Source organism: Serinus canaria, chromosome 24 (assembly GCF_022539315.1).
Source record: "Serinus canaria isolate serCan28SL12 chromosome 24, serCan2020, whole genome shotgun sequence".
Taxonomy (NCBI): Eukaryota; Metazoa; Chordata; class Aves; order Passeriformes; family Fringillidae; genus Serinus; species Serinus canaria.
Genome location: NC_066337.1, coordinates 7,111,989 through 7,132,736, shown reverse-complemented (window position 1 = coordinate 7,132,736; position 20,748 = coordinate 7,111,989). Strand labels below are relative to the sequence as shown.

At 53.7% G+C, this 20,748-nt stretch overlaps 1 protein-coding gene across 7 annotated transcripts in view; it reads right to left on the bottom strand.

Moving 5' to 3' along the window:
• Positions 1–20,748, bottom strand: part of ZBTB16 (zinc finger and BTB domain containing 16) — a 55,172-nt gene that overhangs the window by 23,991 nt on the left and 10,433 nt on the right. For all 7 annotated transcript variants that reach the window (XM_050983554.1, XM_050983553.1, XM_050983552.1 and 4 more), the window contains one exon: positions 3,118–3,215. In XM_050983554.1, the coding sequence (XP_050839511.1) occupies positions 3,118–3,215 (98 nt within the window). The remainder of the gene's footprint in view (positions 1–3,117; positions 3,216–20,748) is intronic.

The following is a 20,748-nucleotide window of genomic DNA, read 5'->3' as shown; positions in this document are numbered from 1 at the left end:
GGATGGATGGATGGATGGATGGATGGACGGACGGACGGACGGACGGACGGACGGACATCGGCTGTGTTGGGTGCGTGTGAGGGCTCCTGGCATCCGGCTCTGCATCCCACCTTCAGTAACATCAATAATGTCAATAATGTCAATAACAAGGGGCGGCCAAACCAGGGGAGCGACGAGAGACGGTGGGTGAAAAATAAGCGTATTTCATCAGGTGAGGGCGGGGAGAAGCAAGAAGCTGGCTTCAACCCAGCGGCCAGGTCCAGGAACCCGGCCAAAACAGGAGCTAAAAAGCAAACCATAATTTTCTGGTCTCAGTTCAGGCTCTTCAGGCAGAGAGGATGGGGAGGGGAGGGGTGGGGGCTAAGAGAAATGTATTTTTCATCAGCCAGTGTATAATTTATAAACAGCATTAAACAGTTTTTGTTTTCTTTCTTCCTCTCCCCCGTGTGCGCGGCTTGGCCGGCAGTCAAGCCTGCATTAATTTCTGCTGTGGGTACAGTGTGTTCTTGGATGCACATCTGCGGATGATCATAAACGCGGGAACGCTGGCAGAACATCCAGACCTGCCGGCAGGCCGCTGACATCACCCGGGACCGAGCGCGGGACGCCGGCCAGCCGGGGCGGGGGGGGGGCGGAGGCGTCCCCAGGGAGCGCCGCGGGTACCGGCCGGGGCCAGGGGGCCGGAGCCGCGCTCAGCCCGCACAGCCCACCCGCCGGGGGACAGGGGCCATGCTCGCTGCGGTGGATGGCCCGGGATGAGCCCCCTCTCCTTCCACTGGGCAGAGAGAGGCAAGGGTGGGATGTGGATGTGCTGTCCCCTTCTGTCTGAAGTGCCATCCCTCCCAGCACGTTGGACCCCACTCCTCTGGTAGCCCCTGCTCCCTGGATAACTTGTCCATCCCCCAGTAGGACCTTGGGGCTTTCTTCTGCCTCTCCTGATGATGAAGGAACATATTTGGGTGGGGAGGGAGGGTGTGAAGCAACAGGGCAGAGGTCTGCAGATCTGCTGCCTGTATGTTCCCCATGCTGCCCATGAGCATCCCTGCACACTATCGGCTGTTCCCACCGTTCCCAGCCCAGGGTGGAGAAGGGCAGCACAGCCATCTCCACAGCAGCCATTTCTGCTGGATGGAGAGACAGAGCAAGTGGGGACAGAGAGAAACCCCCTTTCCTCCCTGTCCTGGAGAACAAACCCAGCTCACACTAGGTGCTGAGTAACCAGCATCCCAGGCTGAGAATGAGTACCCACTGAGCATCAGCTCTGGTGAGGATGCAACTGAGGGAGCAGCAGGGCTGGGATCAGCCTCCCTGGTCAAACCAGTGGTGCTCTGAACCACAGTGCAACAAACTGGGTCTTCCACCTCACCTTCCCTGACAATTTGCTTTTCAGGGAGAAGGGCAACTCTCCATGTCAGCCTTAGAGATCTCTGAGAGCTTCTCTGCCAGCAGTGTGGGCAGCAGGTAGGGAAAGACTCTTCATGGCATTAAAGGCTTTACATTTACACTTTATACTGAGAGTCAACATGAGGCTAAGCATTTACCCTGCACCTGCAAGGCTGCGGCACAACAGCGCTGTGTGCTTAGCTCAACCTGCCACAGAGCACCACAGCCCCCAGCCAGGTCCTCAGCAGGAACCTTTACCATAACCCATCAACACGTGGATGGGGGAGCTGCAGATGTTAACCCCCTTAAACCCTCTGGCACTGGGTTGGAGAAGGGTGCTGGGGGCACAAGCCATTCCACTGCAAACTCCCAGCTAAACACAGGGTCTACTGGTGTGGAGGCAGAGCTGCCTTCAGAGCTGAACATGAGCCCTGCACCACTGCTCCAGCATAACCTCCCTGTGTCCAGGGCTGGTGGCGGGGGGAGGCGAGGGAAGAGGTGCAAAGGTCTCCTGCTTTAATAAATAACAGCGCTGGAATTCACAGCGGCTGTTTGTGAGCTCGAGGCAGAGCTCTCCCCACCCCCCCAGTCCTTGCTGGATTTACAAAAAAAAAAAAAAAAAAAAAAATTAATCCTGTGTGATGACAAGCTTGGCTCAGCGTTCACTGTACATACTGTACCCACAAAGCTGGCTGCCTGCCAGGGACAGGCTGTGAGCCAGCACGACCATAACAAACACCAGCCGTGCGTGCCACTGCTGGGGGGAACAGCATCCTCAGCCCCAGTCCTGGGGGGGACCAGCATCCTGAACTCCAGCACTCAGGGGGACCAGCATCCCAGGGAGCTCCCCCAGCAACCACCCTGAGAAGCTGGTGCCTGGCCCAAAAAAGGGTGGGATGGAAATGGGGACAGGACTATTAACCAAAAATCAGAAAGCAGCAACTGGCCAGATGAAGTGCCCCCCTACCCCAGGAAAAAGAGGAAGTGGGGGGAAAAAAGTGAAAACAGGTAACAAATAGATAAAAAGTGCATAACATCATTTAAAATAGAATACAGCTTCACTGCCAAGCTATGTGCAAGCACATCTGTGGCTACAGTACCTGCCACCCCCCAGAGTCCTTGTCCTCAGAGCAGGAGGACAAGGACTCCTGATGGTGTCGGGGTCCAAGGGTCCCCTGGCTGTCTCCAGTTCCCCAGATCAGACCCTGAGCTGTGCCAGGACTGCACCCCCAAGGGGAACATCAGCTGACATGGACTTGCAGAGCACAAGTCTTCCCTCCAGTGCAGTGCTTCAGCCCTCCCCTATCTATTTAATTAAAGACCTTGCAGCCTGTGAACCTGCTACTTGGATTCATTAGTCAGAGAACGCCTAATTCTGCAGTTTTGCTAACGAACCTGCAGTGGGGGCCTGAGGTGGAAGCAATGCTCACACTACAAGCAGGGCTGACCATGAGTAGCTGCGTGGCATGTAGAGTTTGTTATTCCAAGCTGCTTAGTCTGGAAAATATTTCCACAATTAAAGAACTGAAAACAAACTCCAAAAAAGAAAATTTAAATAAATCAAATTACTGGGCACTGGAGAACAAGTTTGCAATGTGCTGCCCGGGGAAGGGTGCAGCCGGCTCTGCACGTGTCTGCTGAAGAGGAGACGTGTGAGCTGGGCAGCCACAGCATCCCTGGGTGGACAGACAGAGCAACCCCCCGTCCCCAGCCCAGCACCCCCTCCCAACCCACCTGAGTGAGCCAGTAAGTGCATTCGCAGCCGCAAGCTGTCCAGGAACCGCTTCCCGCACAGCTCACATCCGTATGTCTTCATCCCACTGTGCAGCTTCCTAGGGGAGAACAAAGAGGGGTGAGTCCTGAGATGGGGGGAAGTGACCCAAAACAACACCGAGAAACTGCCTGGCACTTCCTGCAGCCCACACATTGCCCAGAGTCAGTGCTGGCTTGAGAAACACTGCAGGGAGGGCACGGATGGGGGGTCCCACGTGACTCCCCCGGACTGAGGAGACAACCCTCTCCCCACCAGTGTTTGTCATTGTTGCTATTGTTGGAGTCTTTTAATAAACTCGATAAATCTGAAATCTGGAGTTAAGGCAAAATCTGTGTTGGCAGACTCCTTCCCCATGTTCTGAGTGCTTTTGAAAAAGGCACTGTACTCCAAAAAAAAAACCCTGACCACTTTAGGAGGTTGTTTGTGTGCATTTCTAACCAAATCCCAATTTCCATCCAAATTCAGCATGACACAAATCACAAGCAACAAACACAACCACCAGCTCGCAAACAGGAAACATGCCACTCACCGTTTCCTGGCAGCCCCAGGTACACACCGAGCTACGCCCAGGCAGAATTGCACAACCTCCGAGAGCACCTCCCACCCCAGAGCGTGCGGGGGGCTGAGCATCCCCCACATCCTGCCAGGAGGGGCCTTTCTGCCCAGGGCACTACCCACAGGCACTGATCACAGCAACAGGTGCCAGGCTCAGCCACGGTGGCCAGACTCTGCATTATTGCCCATTCCTTGCAGGGAAGACATTGATGCTCCACCTTCGGGTGACCGAGCTCTGGACCAAGTGGAATGACCTTTAAAGGAGGCAGCGTTAAAGGAGCACTGTCCAAGTCTGAAAATACCAACCCAATTCCATCTCCTTCCCAAGACATCACTGCTGCCCCTGGCAGCCCCCCTGACCCATTTCCCCTCCCCTTTGGGACCAACCATTGCTCAGCCCCCACCACCCACTGGGGAGCACCTTCAGGCTCGGTCCCCACAACAGCCTCTGCTGCTAAGGGTGCACGGAGGGACACAATGCCCAGAACATGTGGAATGGGGGCTTGGTGCCTTATTTTGCCACCTCCACTGGTGACAAACAGACTCTTTGCAAAGCCACCTGGCTCTGTGCTGGACAGCCATGCTGACCAACGCCAAAAAAGCAGGCGCTGAGCCCCAAAAGCAGGGGCTGCTGCCCACCAGCTCTTGGTCACCGTGAGCTACTCAGACCTGTGGCTGGGGAGGGCTCGGGACAGCAGCACGTGCAAAGTTTCAACATCGGATGCTGTAAACAGAGAAGTATTTGTGTGTGTTGAGGAGTAACACAGCCCATAGCTGTGTGCTGACCTCTGATCGCAGCCACCATTTATCATCGCGCCGCAGCAGGACGAGAGTATTTCTATTGCCTTGCTGCCAAAGACAAAACAGGAATGGTCCTGTCCAGGGCTGGATGTGGACCCTCTCGCAGGAGGGCTCAGCCCCAGCTGTGCAGGCTTGCGAGGACCATGTGCCTGTGAGCTCCTGCTGTACTTCCCCTGAGGTGTAAGTTTTATTGGAGCAAAGCAGCTGCTGCTCTGACTCCAGCAGGATCACCCCTCACTGCTGCAGAGAGCCCAGAGCTACAAACCACCCCTGCCCCATGGGGCTCAGGGGCTTGTTCCCTGGCTGCCAGCCCCACATCCCACCTTGCAGGATACTGAATACCAGCATGGGAAGAGTTGGAGCAGGAGAAGACCCCCTGATATTCAGCAGTAACTGAATGCTGCGGAGCAGAAGGGAGAGGGAAGGAGCAGGAGCTGGTTTCAACCCTCAACTTTGCTGTATAATGTAATTATTAATCAGGCTTGTCCTGAATTCACTGTGTCATAGCAGAGGATTAGGAGTCATGCACGAATTCAGGCCAAGAAGGTTTACAATCCAAAGGATTTATCCGCCTTGCAAAAATAAATAAAACACCAGCCTCCTGACAGGGCTCCGCTGCCAACGAGCAGCTCAATAAGTGACAACCTTCTCATTTTGCATTTTTAATTTGGGACATGCCTGTCACACTCCCTGGCTTGGGCTGTGCTCGCTCCTGCACTTAACACTGGGCTAAAACCACTTTGTTAGGAAGACCCACGTCATGCTCTGGGTCTGCACTGCCCCTTCTGAGGCCAGAGCGCCTTTTCCCTGAATTACAGTCTAACTGGTTAATTAGTTCAAGTAAAACATGGAGGTTTGGGGGTTTTTAAAGCGAGTCTCAAGAAACAGAGAAAAAGAAGGACAAGCTTCTTTCCTCTGCATCTCCACCTATGCTAGCACAACCTCTTCTCCCATTTTCCCAGCACAGAGTGGGAAAATAAGGAAATGAGGAGACCCCCAACCCCACTGGTGTCACGGTGCCCTGGAAATCCACCTGCTTCTGCCCAGGGTGCTACGACATCCCCAGATCACATCCTCTCTGCATTGTTTCAATGGCGAACAGGGGTGCTCAAAGAGTAATTTAGTTGCAATATCTCTATCAACAAATTTCAGCGGCAACAAAAGTTTTCCGCTCGGCGCCTGCTTCTAGGACGTTCTTATCACTCGCCATCTTGCACGGTCCCTTTCAACAAGGTCTTAAAGCGCTTTATCTGCTCCATTTCCCGGTAGCGAAATATGATTGAAACATTCTATTTCTGCTCACCGGATTAAGGAGATGTTGCAAAACTGCACAAAAACCTGGCAGATGTAAGCAAGGTATTACGGCTGCTCGGGCTGTTAAGATCTGAGGGGAAAGATCAATATGTGCTTCTGAAGTTGTGCCTCCAGAAAGAGGGGGTGGGGGAGTGAAGGGTGTTCAAATACATGCCAGTGCTGCCCAAACTCTGTGCCAAAAGATAAACCATGTTTTATTATTCTGATATGAGGCTGCAACTGTGCTTCTTTTTCCTGCAAGGTCCCTACAAGCACATCAGCCAAGAAGGTGCCCATGGGATGGAGAGGAGAGGCAAGTGGGAAAAGTGCCTTTTTTGTAAAAAGAAGGTTTTCCTCTCATTCCTATACGATGTCCCACTTCAAGTGCACGGAAACAAAGTCAGCCAAAGACTCCAGGTGATGAGATGTCACTCGAGGATGTTCCGGCACAGAGAGTGGCCCAGGGTGATGAGGATGCCCAGGGCAACAAGGATGCCCGTGGCACAGAGTCCCAGGCCTGGATCCAACCTTCCCCAGCGAGCCCCAGCACAGGGCTTTGGCAAGGGGCTCTCCAGGCGGAATGCAAACCCAGAGATCCCCCCTCCCCGCCCAGCCCCAGCAAACAAAAGCCGGGCGAGGGGCTGGCCCCTCGCAAGCTGCCGGTAATTAAAAAGGCCTGTAAATGCCCCACAAAAAGCACTTCAAAGGGACGGCGACTCCAGCGAGACTGCGTGGTGTAAAAATTATGAGTTTTCCCCACAGGGTGCTTTGTGTGAAAAGGCTGGGCTCGGTGGCAAACGCTGATGACCACTGCTCGGGGATGCAGGGGCTTGGCAGAGCCTCTCAGGGTGCAGGAGTTTGGTGGAGCATACTGGGGTGTGGGCACGGGTGCAGTCCTGGTACCTAAAGACCACTGCAAGTGTCCCGCTGCCACCACAACCAAATCTCTGCTCTGCCTGCTTAAAACCCTGCCTAAAACAGCCTTCTGCTCTTTTTACTTGAGGAACTCTTGTATCCCAGCCCCTCCCCGCCACCCCTTTTGGGAAGCAGGGGAGACCCCCTCCCCTCCCTCCACGCTGAAAAAGACACATGGCTCTTGGCCGTTTGATTACTTTTAAGTGTGTATTTTTCCCCTCAAACAGAGTGAATACAATGGTTAGGAAATTTGACAGAAAACTATTCCAAGCCATTTATTGCCTTAATGCGCACCTTTGTCCAACAGGCAGTTTTGACAGGAGCGATAAATTCCAAATTTATGTCAACAGAGCATATGTTGAACACCTCATTTCTGAGCTAAAGCGGCATGCTGCCCCATAAATCACCCTTCTGTTTGAAATGAAAGTAGATTACGGGCCCATGTTATTGAGCAGTTAGAGCCATAGTCATATAAATCAGAACTTTTAACTCCAGGCGATCCGTTCTGCAATTAACTAAAGGGCACTTTGTCATCTCCGGGCCAGGGCACAGCTTGGCAGGGTGGCTGGCTACCGAGGGAAGGCAAGAACCCCTGGCTGCCGAGGAAAGGCACCAGCACAGCTGAGCTTCACTCGGTACCTGTTGGAGCAGCGTGTGGCTGGAACAGCCTGGCATGGGAGATCTACGGCTGCAGGGGCTTGCACATCCCTGTCCATGGATCCTGCCTGATCCATGTTTTGGACATGAAACACAGGGGGGGAATCAGGAGGCTGCATGACACAAGCAAAACAGCAGAGTCCTGACAAGTCCTAAGCCAGGCAAAAACATGCGTGAGTGCGGTGCTCAGAGTCCGGCCCCGACAGAAATCTGTACTTGGGACTTCCACAGCAGTTTTTCTGCATCTCCGAATGCCCATACATCAGAGATCAAGATCCTCAACCCAGTGATCTCCCCCATCCATCCTGTTGCATTTCCCTGGTTTGTTCCCCTGCATCTCCCAGGAACGCCATGCCATGGGATGGGGCTCCTGTGGGGTGTGGGGCTGGCAGATGCTGTGGGCAGTGGGGCCAGAGAATGCTGTGGGGTCAGGGGACGCTGCAGGGGCTCAGCCCCGTGAGTGCTGGCAAAGGGTGCGGGTGCGAGGGGCAACTCCCACCCATGGGAGTGTCAGAGCTATAAAAAGAATCAGACACTAAGTATTTCCTTTCCTATAAAATATTCATTGCTGCACATGAGTGCCAGGGAGCACAAACCTCCAGTGGTTCTAACTTTGTGCCGCAGCAATAACAGAGTTTTATGGGAGCCTACTGATTTTATTTACACTGGGCCATCACGGCGGTGCCCTGCCAGAGGGGCAGCCCCCAGCCAGCACTGCCCCACCAGGGCAGACGCGATGCACTGAACACTGGGCAGCCAAAATGGGACCAGCGCCACTTTGCATTCCCCAAAAATCCTCCCCACCACCCCATTTCCCCCGGTGTCTCCCTTGCCCAGGTAAATTGATATGAAATTGATTCATCCTTGATCTATTTTATCAAGATTAAGGCAGTGGTGCCACATCTCATTTCCAGTGGGGACAGAGCAGGAAGCCAAGGTCAGCAGACACCAAGTGGCTGCAAACCCCACATTCTCCATCCTCTGACACCAGCATCACACCTGAGCTGCCAAGAGGGTGATTTTTGCCCTGATGTGGCTATTTACAACCCTTGGTGATGATATCGGGCCGTGGTCCTGGTGGCTCGGCTCCTGCAGTCACCGCTCTGCCCTCAGCTCCCAGCCGGGCGGATTAAAATAGCAGGGAGAGCTATTAAGGGCACAGGGAAGGGGGAAGGGAGCTGAGACCTTCCTTTCACTTTAATAAATTAAGAAGAAGGAAAAAAAAACCAACCAAAAACCTACCCTCAAACCACCACTGCTGCTAAATATAAACAAACAAATAAATAAATCTTACAGAAGCTGGAAATAAAGATTTTACTATTTCTGAATGATTTAATATTAAAAAACCCAAACAACCAACCAGGGGGAGGGGACAGCTATCAATAGAGAGCACTGAAATTCCCTGCCTGTACAATATTTATACTTACCACGAGCTAATTTATGAGTTCAAACCAGATGCTGTGGAGTGACATCATTCCACATGATGCCAACACTTCCCCTTTGAAAAAAGCCAAGGAAAGGATCCTGCTGTCCTGCTTTACCTGACAAGAACCAGGCCACAAACACCCAACAATTCCAATCTTTTTTAGAGCCTGTCCACAACAAATGTGAACAAATGCTGCCAAAGGGCAGAGACTCTCAACATTTGCTGCTGGCCTGGGCCAAGCACGTGTGTCAGCATCTCCCATCCGCTGCTCCAGCATCCCACTGGAACGATGCTGCCAGCTCCATGGGCTGGGAAAAGACAAGACAAGCTGCTGACAGCAAAAGGACAGCATACAGACCTTTTTTTGAAATGTATTCCAAGGCCCTGGTTTCAGATCCATGTTAAATATTCCTTACTGAATGGAATGCCCCAGGAGAGCTTTATCCCTGTGAACATTCCCTTTGTGTGTCCCAGACCCCCAAGCAAGAGGGTCCATGGGTTTGCAAGAGGTGGGAGAAGCACAGATGGGAAACCATCAGCTGCACCCCTTGGATGCAGCTGCAGTGGGAAGTTTCCCCTGTCCATCACAGCAGGACTGGGGGCACAGATGCTGCTGCAGGTCCAGAGGTGGGTGGATCTGCAGCTTTCAGAAGGGGATTCAGAATGCAGAATCCACTGCACAATTTACTGAAAGTCCACTTTCAGTGGCACTGGGTGTCAGCAGCTTCTGCCAGCCCAGGGATTGGCCCTGCACCACCGGGACGCTGGAGACTGATGCGAACAGTTCCATGATCCCCACTGTCACCGAGGGGTTAATGCGTGGCGATGCACGCGGCCCTGCTGGGAATAACCGGCACTAATGCACCCTCCAAAATCATTGTCCCCATTCTTGGGGCATCTGGTGACAGTGACGTGCTGAGCGCTGCGCCCGGGAGGCCTCGGCCCCGGGCTGTGCTGGGCATCGCGCTGAGCCAACGTGACACGGGTGTCAGAGGAGTCAGGAGAGCACGGGGAGCTGCTGCTCTGGAATCACACAGGATCTGTGACACGGGTGTCAGAGGAGTCAAGAGCACGGGGAGCTGCTGCTCTGGAATCATCTGAGATCTCCACAAAACAGCAAAGTGACCTTCGTGCTGAGTACATCTGCCACAGCAGCAGCATGATTATGCAGATGTTTTGATTCCTAATTCAGAAATAATAAGCGGTTCACAGATTCCAAGTTTAAAAATATATTCATCATCTGGTTTCCGTAGCAGCACGTGTGCCATTGGAGCACCAGCAAAGCGCTGGCCTTGGCCACTCCTTCCTGCCGACCTTCAGGATGGTTGGGACACCTGGCTCTGAGCAGCCTGGGCTGGTGGAAGATGTCCGAGTCCCCGGCAGAGGGTTGGAGCTGGATGAGTTTTAAGGGCCCTGCCAAACCAAACCAATTTGGGATGCTCTGACACAGGAAAAGGATTCAGTATGATGCATAGGATGCTTTCCAGAGACAAAAGTCCTGGGATGGTCCAGGCAGCATCATCCTGCTGCTCCCCAGGGAAGGGAGAGCCTGTAGCTTCTGAAGTCCCAAGGAAATGGCAAAAGTCCTCACAGAGCCAAAAGCAGGGAGACAGGGGAAAGTGGATATGTTATTGGGTTGCTGGAGCACAGAGAAATTTAAATGAGGGGGAGAATTTTAGGGTAGGGGAATTTTGTTTTAATTTCCATTCTCTTTGATGACCTGACCGCAGGGCTAAGGCTGGACATGCATCAGGAACAGGGTGGTACCCCAGAGCTGCTGCAGGGATGAGCTGGGATGGACCCAGGAGCTGCTTCCCTGTACTGAACTCCTCTTCAGGGAGTAGGAACAGCCCCCAGGTGCCAGATGGAGTCCATCCACAGCTTGGCTGCTCTGTTCCATGAGGGACACATGTGCTTCCCCCCCCTCACCTCCCTGTGGTGATGCTGACGATGCTGATGCCCCCTCCCTGGTGCCTCCCTGGTTTCTGCCCTGGCTCACCCGCCTGGGAAGTGCACAGGGAACAGGCACAAACCACAGAGAAATGCTGCTGCTGCTCCCATGAGCAGCCTAGATCCTGAGGAGTTTTATAAGGTAATCAAATATGCAAGAGATTCAACAAACTAATTTCAAGCACACACCTGGGGTCCTCTGATAATGTCGGCTGTGCCTATACAGCGCAAGGATTAAAATTTCATAGAGTCATGATTTCATCAGTCGCTAAACTACAAAGGATTAATTAACAGCCAGGGAAGAGCTCATGGCTTGGAAATACAGTCTTAAGGAAAATATCTATCTTGGCTCTCCAGATGTCAGCACACAGAAGAATAAAGCTTTGATGAAAACACTTTCTTATTATTAGCAACTCCAAAACATTGTGTTTTTGTAGCTGGAATTAAGGATGCCCAATTCCAACCTGCCACTGCCTGGATCTCTGCATTGTCACGTGCCTTTCTGGAGGGCTGGTTTGGGCTCCCGGGATGTGACTGTCTGGCATACACTGGGGTTTTATGCCTGTATTTTGGGGATGGGCAGAGACACCTCCCTTGGAGAGGGGATGGGAGAGCCCCAAGCATGCAGGACTCCAGCCACGGGTCTTGCCTTTGCTTTGAGCACACTGCCTGCCCTGTGCTCACTGGCTTTCAGAGAGTCTCCCAAAGTATTCCTCATGCTGGCTGGGCTTCAAAAGTTTGGGAAGGAGAACAGGCGATGGCCTCAGCACTGGCAGTGCGAGTGGGGAGCAGCAGCGCATCCCCCTTCCCTGAGAAGATGAATTAGGGAGCTGTCAGCGAGGGACAGGCGCAGCAGCCCTGTTGCTGTACAGGGGCAGTGGAAGTGTCTTTGATTAATGAAACTGTAACGCTGGGCTGTTACACAGTCCTTCTCTGGCAGGAGAGATGCCCTCGGACAGGCTGGAAATGCCATACTCCACATGGATTCCACAGATGCTTCTCCCAGCCCCGGACTGGGCTCCTCCCGTCCTCCCCCAGCGCCGCTGCCTTTGCCCAGGTCTGCGCCGCCTCCTCAGGAGTTCCCAGGGAGGACAAAGAACTAATTATTTCCAATTACAAGTTGGGAAGTGAACAGTATGCACCATGTCAAGGCAGCAAATTAACGTATCTGCACTGCACCAGGTTTTGGGGAGCCCCAAGGAAGAGGAGGTGACAGCAAGGGAAGCACCTCGGCAGCTCAGGGACTGGGGCCACTGCTGCCCATCCAACTGCACAATCCCCCTTGGAAGACACGTATTTTTGGGAGAGACTATGGAAATGGGAAGTGTCAAAGGAGCTCGCACAGCCTGAGCAGAGCTGCCAGCACTGCACAGTGCAGCACGTGGGACGGCGCTGCATCCACCGTGTCCGAGCTGGCTCTGCTCCCAAAGCCACACGAACATCTGCGCCCAGGGAGCGAGTGGCTGCTGGCTGGAGCCACGCTGGAGCCTGTCACCTCATGGCAGAGCTGTGTGGGCAGATGCTGCTGGCTCTGCAGGGCCCTGCACCAGGGACAGCAGCAGGGGCACGGCACCAGCAGCTTCCCCTGCAGTTTTACCCTCCTGCACCAGGTCCAGGGCTGGTGCACCGACAGGAAGACACTGCCTCAGCTCTCCATAATTAGTTTTCCTCAGTGTTTTGCTGAAAAATAAATAAATACCTTCCTGGCGAGCCAAGCTCCGAGTGGGACGCCAGCACTGACAACACGCTCCACTCCCCCTGGCCCCGGCCAAAAGAACGCGGCGTCCCGAGGCCGGGCGGTGCTGAGCCATCCTGGCACCGTGGGACCTCCCCAAGGAGGCTTGCTCACGATTAATTCATTTATGAGCAGCCTCACCCCCCTCCCCAACATGCACAACAGGTTCCATGCAAATTTGGGAGCTTTTAAATTATACCGTTAATGAAAGCAAATAAAGGCAGTTAAAAGGCAATTTGCTCAATTGGTGTTAATATTTAAGCACAGCATGTGCAGAAACGAGATCGCAGAATTTGGTTTTTCCACGAGAAAACTTTTGGTCCTGACTTTCCTGAAGAAAGGATGGCTCATGGCAGTGAATGCTGTGCCCAGGATCAGGTCTGGAGCCCCCTTGGCAGCAGCCAGCCAGTCTGTTTGTGTGTGCCCCAGCACTCCACAATCTCCACGACATTGGCAATTCCTCCTCTGTCAAGGGATGCAACTGCTACCCCCTTGCATGCCAGCATCCCCACAACCCTACTGCCTTCCTGCAAACCTTTCCTGAGGGCAAAACCACAGGGACAGTGGGAGCCCTGAGCAACCCCTGTGGGACTTGAAACACATGTGGCAACTGGGGCGTGGGCAGACAGAGGTGTCACGGGTGCCACTGCCAGCACTGCAGCCCAGTGCATCCCTGGCTCAGCACACCATTGTCACCACATGTAAAACCTTAATGTGCTGGGAACGTGGTGGCCACTGTGCCAGCAAACAGCAAGGACAAACCACCAGGCAGCATGAGCTGCCCTGGGATCCCTGAGCACAGCATCCAGCATCCCTGCCAGGCACACTCTGGTCACTGCTTCCCGCACCCAAAATGTGATGTTGGTGTCATGACGGTAATAAATTCCTAAATAAAACTGGAAACAGTGACCTGGCAACCAAATTGCCACAGGCAAATGCAGCTGATGATGCCCCTCAGAGCAGCCCCACTCCTGGCCGTGCTCTGGCTCAGGGGTTACTATGCTCTTGCATAAATTCGCTTTCAAAACAAGAGCTGCCAGTGAATGAGACCTCGATTTCTAATGGTTGGAAATATTTTGTACACTCTGCTGCTCCCTCTGTACCCCTTTGTCGGGGCTGAGGGCTGACGGCTAAAGCGGGTACCAAAAGACCATCTGTAGCTCCCGTCTTTACAGAGAAGTTTAAATAGGGGGATGAATGAGCACAGGAATTAATGAATGATAAAGCCGTATGGTTCCAGTCAGCCTCCTACGCCGGGATGTGGCATTCAAACCCTCCCAGCCTTCTGCCACAAAGAGAGGTTTCTAAGCTACAAAAAAAAAAAAAAAGGGAGGAAAAAAAAAGGTGGGGGGAATGGTGCATGCAAGTTTTTAACAACAAATGCAGTGCCTTGCCTGCAGGTTCCCACCCGATTTCCCTGTGCCAGGCTGGGGAAAGCACGTGGGAGAGAAAATCAGGGGTTTCCCCAGAGCCACCTGCAACTCCCCTTGATAGTCAGGGCAGTGAGAGGAGTCGGCTCTGGGGCCCACCCATGTCCTGGGTGGGGGCTGCAGAGAGGGCACCCTGGGGTCTCACACCAGCAAGGGTGGGCAGATTTTGGATAAGCTGCCTGGACTGACCATGCTGCATCCACTTGGCCAGCCTTTGCAGCATCTGCAGCATTCCCCCACCTTATCCATTTGGGACAACCTAAAGACGTCTGGTAAAAACTAAGGAACCTGGAAAGGCTGAAAGGTGTTTCAGGTGGGGGGTTAGAAGTGAGGGTGTGCACAGAAACACATCCATTAGAAACCAGCTCTACCAAAAAAGGTAAAAAATATAAACCCCAGGTTAAGGAACAGAAATGAAGCCTTCTCACCAGTGCCAGAGAAAAGATGCTCCAGCTCACAGTACAGCTGGCTGGAGATTAACAGGTGACATCCAGGGAAAGACAAGGACATGGAGGGAATTGCTGCTGTTGCTTATGGAGGGCTCCTGCCAGCCCAGGCACACTGACAAGGCAAAGCCAGGATCAAACACTCCAAATCAGTTCAAATCCTGTTCAAGAATCGGGGTCTGCTTGGAGGGAATGCCTGTCTCCAAAACAACCCAGAAGAGGCAGAGGGAGTGTGGCTCAGTACTGGAACACTACTTGTGTTTTAAAAGCTGTCATGTGTAAAGCATTAGTGGTTTTGAAATTGCATTCTCAAGTTAATTAAATGGACAATCTTTTGTACATAAAAAGTGAAAGCACACAATCAAAAGCTAGGGAAGAGGACGTGTCTCTCTGGAGCAGGGTGCTGCCTCTCCTTGCCCACTCTCCTGATCCAAGTATCCCACGGGAGCCTGGTGTGCCAGCACAGTGCCAGGGAGGCTGTTTGCTCTGTCCTGAAGCATTCAGCATCCCCAAACCCCATGCCTGGGCCCTGCACTGACCCATTCCATGGGTCTGTTTTCCCACAGGAACCACACGGGCTCCATTCAGGGGTTTCCTCTGTACAGGGATGTTTCACTGGCTGATGGCAGTGTGAACACCACGGCAGTTATCTCTGCTGCAGTAAAACACCGACCTTCAGTTTTAGGCAGGAGGTAATGTTCACCATCGATTGGATCCACCATAAGCTGTTGATAATTACTATTATCTCTGAGTTAATCTTGTGAGAGGTCAACAGTTTTATAAAAAACTTGCAAGCTGTATCTTTTACCTTCCACCTTCATATCTGGGTCAAAAGGTCAATTACTGCAGCTTGCTGAGTTGGGATTTCAGAAAAAAATGTCTGCTCCCACACCAAAGCCCCACTGGTGCACGTGAGCAGGCACCCACCCTTGCACAGGCAAAGCACCCAAACTCTTGGGCTGAGAAGTCCAGGGCAAGAGTTTTCCCAAGCCAGCACTATCCCTGTTCATGAGCTGAGCTGGGCTGGCTGCTTGCAGACTGAGGGGCTGGGGCACATCCCAAGCACTGGGATGCAGCCAACGTGTGTCACTCTGGTGAATGCACAGTCCTTGCCTCGTGGCTCGTGGCACAGAGCTCTGGAGATGCCAACCCCACCCGCAAAGCTCTGTGTGTGGGCAGCTGCCTCCCCACGCCGGGGGCACAAAATGAGTGTTTGAACGTCTGGGCTCTGCTCCCACACCTACCCAGGGAGGTGGCAAATGGAAGCAGAGCAGAAACCTTTGGAGGGGCTGGGAGAAGCCCCAAAAATGGATGAAACTGTGACCCACACTCTGATCCTACCTGCCTCCTTGTGCTCTGCATCACCAAAGATCATCGCTGCTGTTATTTTACCCCCCTGGCAGGATGCTGCCAGGCAGCTCTGGCCAATATCTCTCACTTGGGAAGCAAAAAAATGCTTTGGTGCTGCTGCAGCCCCTCCCGTGAGTGCAGCCCGGGCCCGTGGAGCATTGCTCAACTGCTCGGCAGGCAGGTGTCATAAACAAGCAGGCACATGGCAAACATATCGATTTCCCGGAGCTTATCGCGCAGCAACCGGTGCTCAGTTACCAGGCTACTTTAATATGTAATTTACTGCGAGAAGGGAGAGTGGGGCTGAGGCTGGCTGGAATATTTACTGTGGGATGGACGGGGAGGTGGAAGGTGTGAGCAGAAGGGAAGTACGGTGTCTCCTGCCTCCAGCCATCCTTAGCGTTTTCTAACTATTAAAAACCCCCAGTCCCTTGCTGCTGCGATGGAGTGTTTACATAAATGCCATTAATCTTCTTCTGCCACTGCTTATGCTATGAAAATATAGTCTTAGCTGCCCAGGCTCTCCATCTCCTTCATTTAAATTTAGATGCTTAATTTCTGTCAAAACAGAGCCCACCAAAATTACCTTCATCCCCTTCTAGTGCTCAACTTGCCTCACCATCTGAGAACTGCCTGTCAGAGTTGGGAGGGACCCCAGGTGGGAGCCTGGAAAAATGGGAGAGGGGGGGTATTTCAAAGGCTTATCCTCTCCAGCCTAGATAGGACCAGACATGAGAGCCAAAACCAAAGCCCAGCCTCAGATAATGCTCCCATCCTGCATCCAGTCACCCCCTGGGAGGGGGGATCCTTGCCCTGACTCAGCACCTCCACCTGCCTGGGGAAGTGTTTTGCCAGCAAGCTGTCTCCCCTGCCCACCAGCAGGGTCTTGGTGGGGACTGAACCATTCTGTCTCCCTCCTTGCCCTGTCCTGCACCCCAAGGTATTTTGCAGATATGACCCTCAGGAGAATCCTGGGATCCATGGGAGGTTGGTGTTTTCAGGGCATGATATTTTAAAAATCTCTCTTGTACAGTACCTCTCAGTAGAACTTTTGGAATTTACAAGATAAATACTGGTAATTTGATTCTTATCTTCTTCAAATCCAATTCTAAGGCAATTCTGTGTAAAGGACACTAATTATAGCCCAAGGGGAAACAAAAGGTAACCCATCAGCGAGAACACACTGGAAACGTTTAAAGGGGAAACGTTTAAAGGGGTACAGGGCACTGAAAAGTTAAATAGATTTCAAATCTGCTCTTGCAAGAGCAATAATATGTTGGGTGAAAATGATGCTCAGCACCATTCCTGCTCCCCAGCTGGTCCTCCCTGTGGTTAGCTCAGTGCTGTGCTGGAAGTGTCAGCTGCTGGGGCTGCATCCAGGTTGCTCTGCACATCCTTTTGGGACTGAGGATGTGAGAGCTGGGCTGGAACAGGCAGCAGTGCAAGGACAGCCCCATCTCTGTGCCCAGACAGTCATGATGCTTTTCACCCTCATTTCCCTGGCATTATTTACTAAATATAATTTACTAACTATTTACTAAAGAAAAGGCAAAGTTTATACACGCAGGGGAATGTAACCAGCAACAGACACTGAAAATGACAAAACCATCACTTGTTAGTAAAATATTATGGATTTTCCAACAAACACCCCTAAACATGAGATATTCTGGCTGCAAAACACATCTGGAGGTAGGAGCCCCCACATGCTCCAGGGACCAAATAGTTCACTGCTAGGAGCATCCTGAAGAGGAGGAGGATGATGGGGAGAGCACATTGACCACTGCCACATGGCACAGCCTGAACATTACAGCTACTATAAAATAATAAAACCCCAATGCCGGGATGCAGAGCCAGGATGAGGCAGAAGATAATGCAGGAAGAATCAAAGGGATCTGGCAATCCAAATGGAGTCTTGTTTAATGAGTGCTGCCACAGGCTGTCGTTCCAGAGCATTAACATCCATCGTTACCATCCCGTTACCATCCCTTCGAAGACGACACGGTTATTCCCTTTAACACAGTGACACTTGCAGCTAACTCATGTCTGACCCAGACAGCCAGGGCAGACCAGAGGTAATTGAAAATACACTCGCTGCAGACCAGAGCAGAAGGGCTGCCTCAGCAGCAACCCTCGGTGCAACAGGTGACAGCGGTGGCACCTGGAGGATGACTGTCACGGGCACACGGTAAATCAGCACTGCGCTGAGGCAGCGCTGGGCTGCCTGGGGCATGTGGAGCAGCAGAGCCATGGTGCCCGGGTCCTAGAGCACATGGTCCCCAGAGCACACAGTAACCAGGGCACAGGGTCCCCAGAGCACACAGTCCCCAGAGCACACAGTCCCCAGAGCACACAGTCCCCAAAGCACAGGGTCCCCAAAGCACACAGTCCCCAGAGCACACAGTCCCCAAAGCACACAGTCCCTAGAGCACAGGGTCCCCAAAGCACACAGTCCCCAGAGCACAGGGTCCCCAGAGCACACAGTCCCCAGAGCACAGGGTCCCCAGAGCACACAGTCCCCAAAGCACAGAGTCCCCAGAGCACACAGTCCCCAGAGCACACAGTCCCCAGAGCACAGGGTCCCCAGAGCACAGGGTCCCCAGAGCACACAGTAACCAGAGCACACAGTAACCAGAGCACACAGTCCCCAAAGCACACAGTCCCCAGAGCACAGAGTCCCCAGAGCACACAGTCCCCAGAGCACACAGTCCCCAGAGCACAGAGTCCCCAAAGCACACGGTCCCCAGAGCACACAGTCCCCAGAGCACAGAGTCCCCAAAGCACAGGGTCCCCAGAGCACAGGGTCCCCAGAGCACACGGTCCCCAAAGCGCACGGTCCCCAGATCACACGGTCCCCAGAGCAGCAGGGCTGCGAGCGGCGTGGCTCTGGCCCCTCACTCTCCGTGGCTGCACGCCGCAGCACCGCTTGTGTGACGATGGAAGGGCCCTTCCCCGACACAGGGATTGCTGGCAGGAAGCTCGCCATGCACGGCCGCTTCGTTCACTTGGCAACAAAGGTGCTAATGAGGGAGCGAGCTGTTCTCCACCTCCAGCCAGAGGAGGATGTGGCACAGCTGCCAGCGGTGCCAGTGGCTCAGCCTTTGGTGCCCCACCATGTGGCAACAGCACCATGGGAGAAGGTGAAAAGCATCCTGAGCGTCATCCTCAGGAGATGCCCACCTCTGTGACCCCTCACTCAGCCCCCCACCCCCTCTTCTGACATCCTCTTCCCATCTTCTGGCCAGCAGAGCTGGACTGGTCTCTCTCCCAGCACAAGGTCCAATGTGAGCTCTCCTCCCAGCGATGCCTGCACCCTTAGCACACAACCCACTAGAGGCACCCATGTGCTGGCTGGTCATGGCCCCGGCTCCAGGGCAGCCTGCCACAGATCCCACCCTGCTAAATAATGCATTGGGCAGTGCTCACTGCCGCGAGGGAAGGATGATAAACATTTCTGCGCTGATTTAAGTTACATTTGGTTCAACTCTGAGGGAAGAGCTGCCTCCAGCTAAAGGGTCAGAGAAGCCGGAAATCAATACAGGCCCTTGCCTCTGCATCCTGAGATTCCAGTGTCCCTCCCTAGATCCGTGGGCTGGGTTGGACTGGGGAATCCCACAGGGAGGTCTGGGGGCATCCCCTGGCAGCCCTGGTGCTGCTCCACTCTCAGGTACTGCTGACTCAGCACCCTGCAGGCTGGGAGCTGCCAGTGGCCCAGTTCCCACCACAACATCCAATTTCTACAGCCCTGCCCTACATGCAATCTTCCCCACAGCCCCAGAAATGCAAATCCCAAATTCCCCCCAAAAAACCCAACCAAATGCTGCCCTTCAGCTAGGGTGATGATGAACTGAAAGGCTGGGGGAGGCATGGCAAAGTGAGGATAGCATTTCCCCATCCCTCACCCAAGGAGAAGACAGGAACATGGGAAGTAAAACCAATTACTTTTCACTTTTCTTCCACTGGGAAGGTTTTTACCCAAGTTAAAATGTTCCTAAGATGACTCCTGCTACAGGGAAGCAGGTTTTCTGCCAGTTTCATTGCACATGCTGGTTTCCACCAATACAACACGTGCAAGAGAAGGCAAGGGCAGTGTGGGCAGAGCTGCCCAAAGAGGCTTCACGTGTGACAAGCACCTCTGGTCACTGCTCTTACTCACAGGAGTGCCCTGCCCCGTGCTCGGCACTTGGGATCTTTTCTACGAACAGGAGGAAGGAAGAAAGAGAAGAGGAAATCACCTTGTTCCTGGTAAAAACAGCAGAACACCCTGGAGGGGGGGAGGTGGGCGGGAGATACAGAGGGTTTCGGTTCTGAGCACGGGGCCGTTTCGCAGAAAGGGGCCCCGGTGCGTGGGCTGGCAGCTCTGTGCCATGCCCCGACCACCCGGGACCCTCCCCGGTGCCGTGGGGCCGGCGGCACTGCGGCGGGGCCGAGCAGCGGGCGCTGCCAGGGGCTCTGTGCCGTGGGTGCAGGGCCAGCAAGGCGCTGCCAGGGGCTCTGTGCCGTGGGTGCAGGGCCAGCAAGGCGCTGCCAGGGGCTCGGTGTGGCAGTGCCCGTGGGTGCAGGGACAGCGAGGCGCTGCCAGGGGCTCGGTGTGGCAGTGCCCGTGGGTGCAGGGCCAGCAAGGCGCTGCCAGGGGCTCAGTTGGCAGTGCCCATGGGTGCAGGGCCAGTGAGGCGCTGCCAGGGGCTCGGTTGGCAGTGCCCGTGGGTGCAGGGCCAGCGAGGCACACAACGCTGCTCCCTTATCTCTCCCACACACAGGCTGCTCGCGTGCACTGTGCAGCCGGCCGTGACCGCAGCCCGTGCCCGGCCCAGATAAGATCCATCACCACACTGCCTGTGCCACGCTCTGGCAGCCCAGAATCACAGCCTGAGAGCCACTGGCAGGGTCTCTCTGCACCAAGCACCCCCCTGCACATCCTCTGTGTGCCTCCCCTCATCAGGGAGCCCTTTTCTGCTACAATTTGCACATCCTAATGCAGACCTGTGACAACAAAATGGCTTAGACTGGGAAGGACCTTAAAGCTCATCCCATTT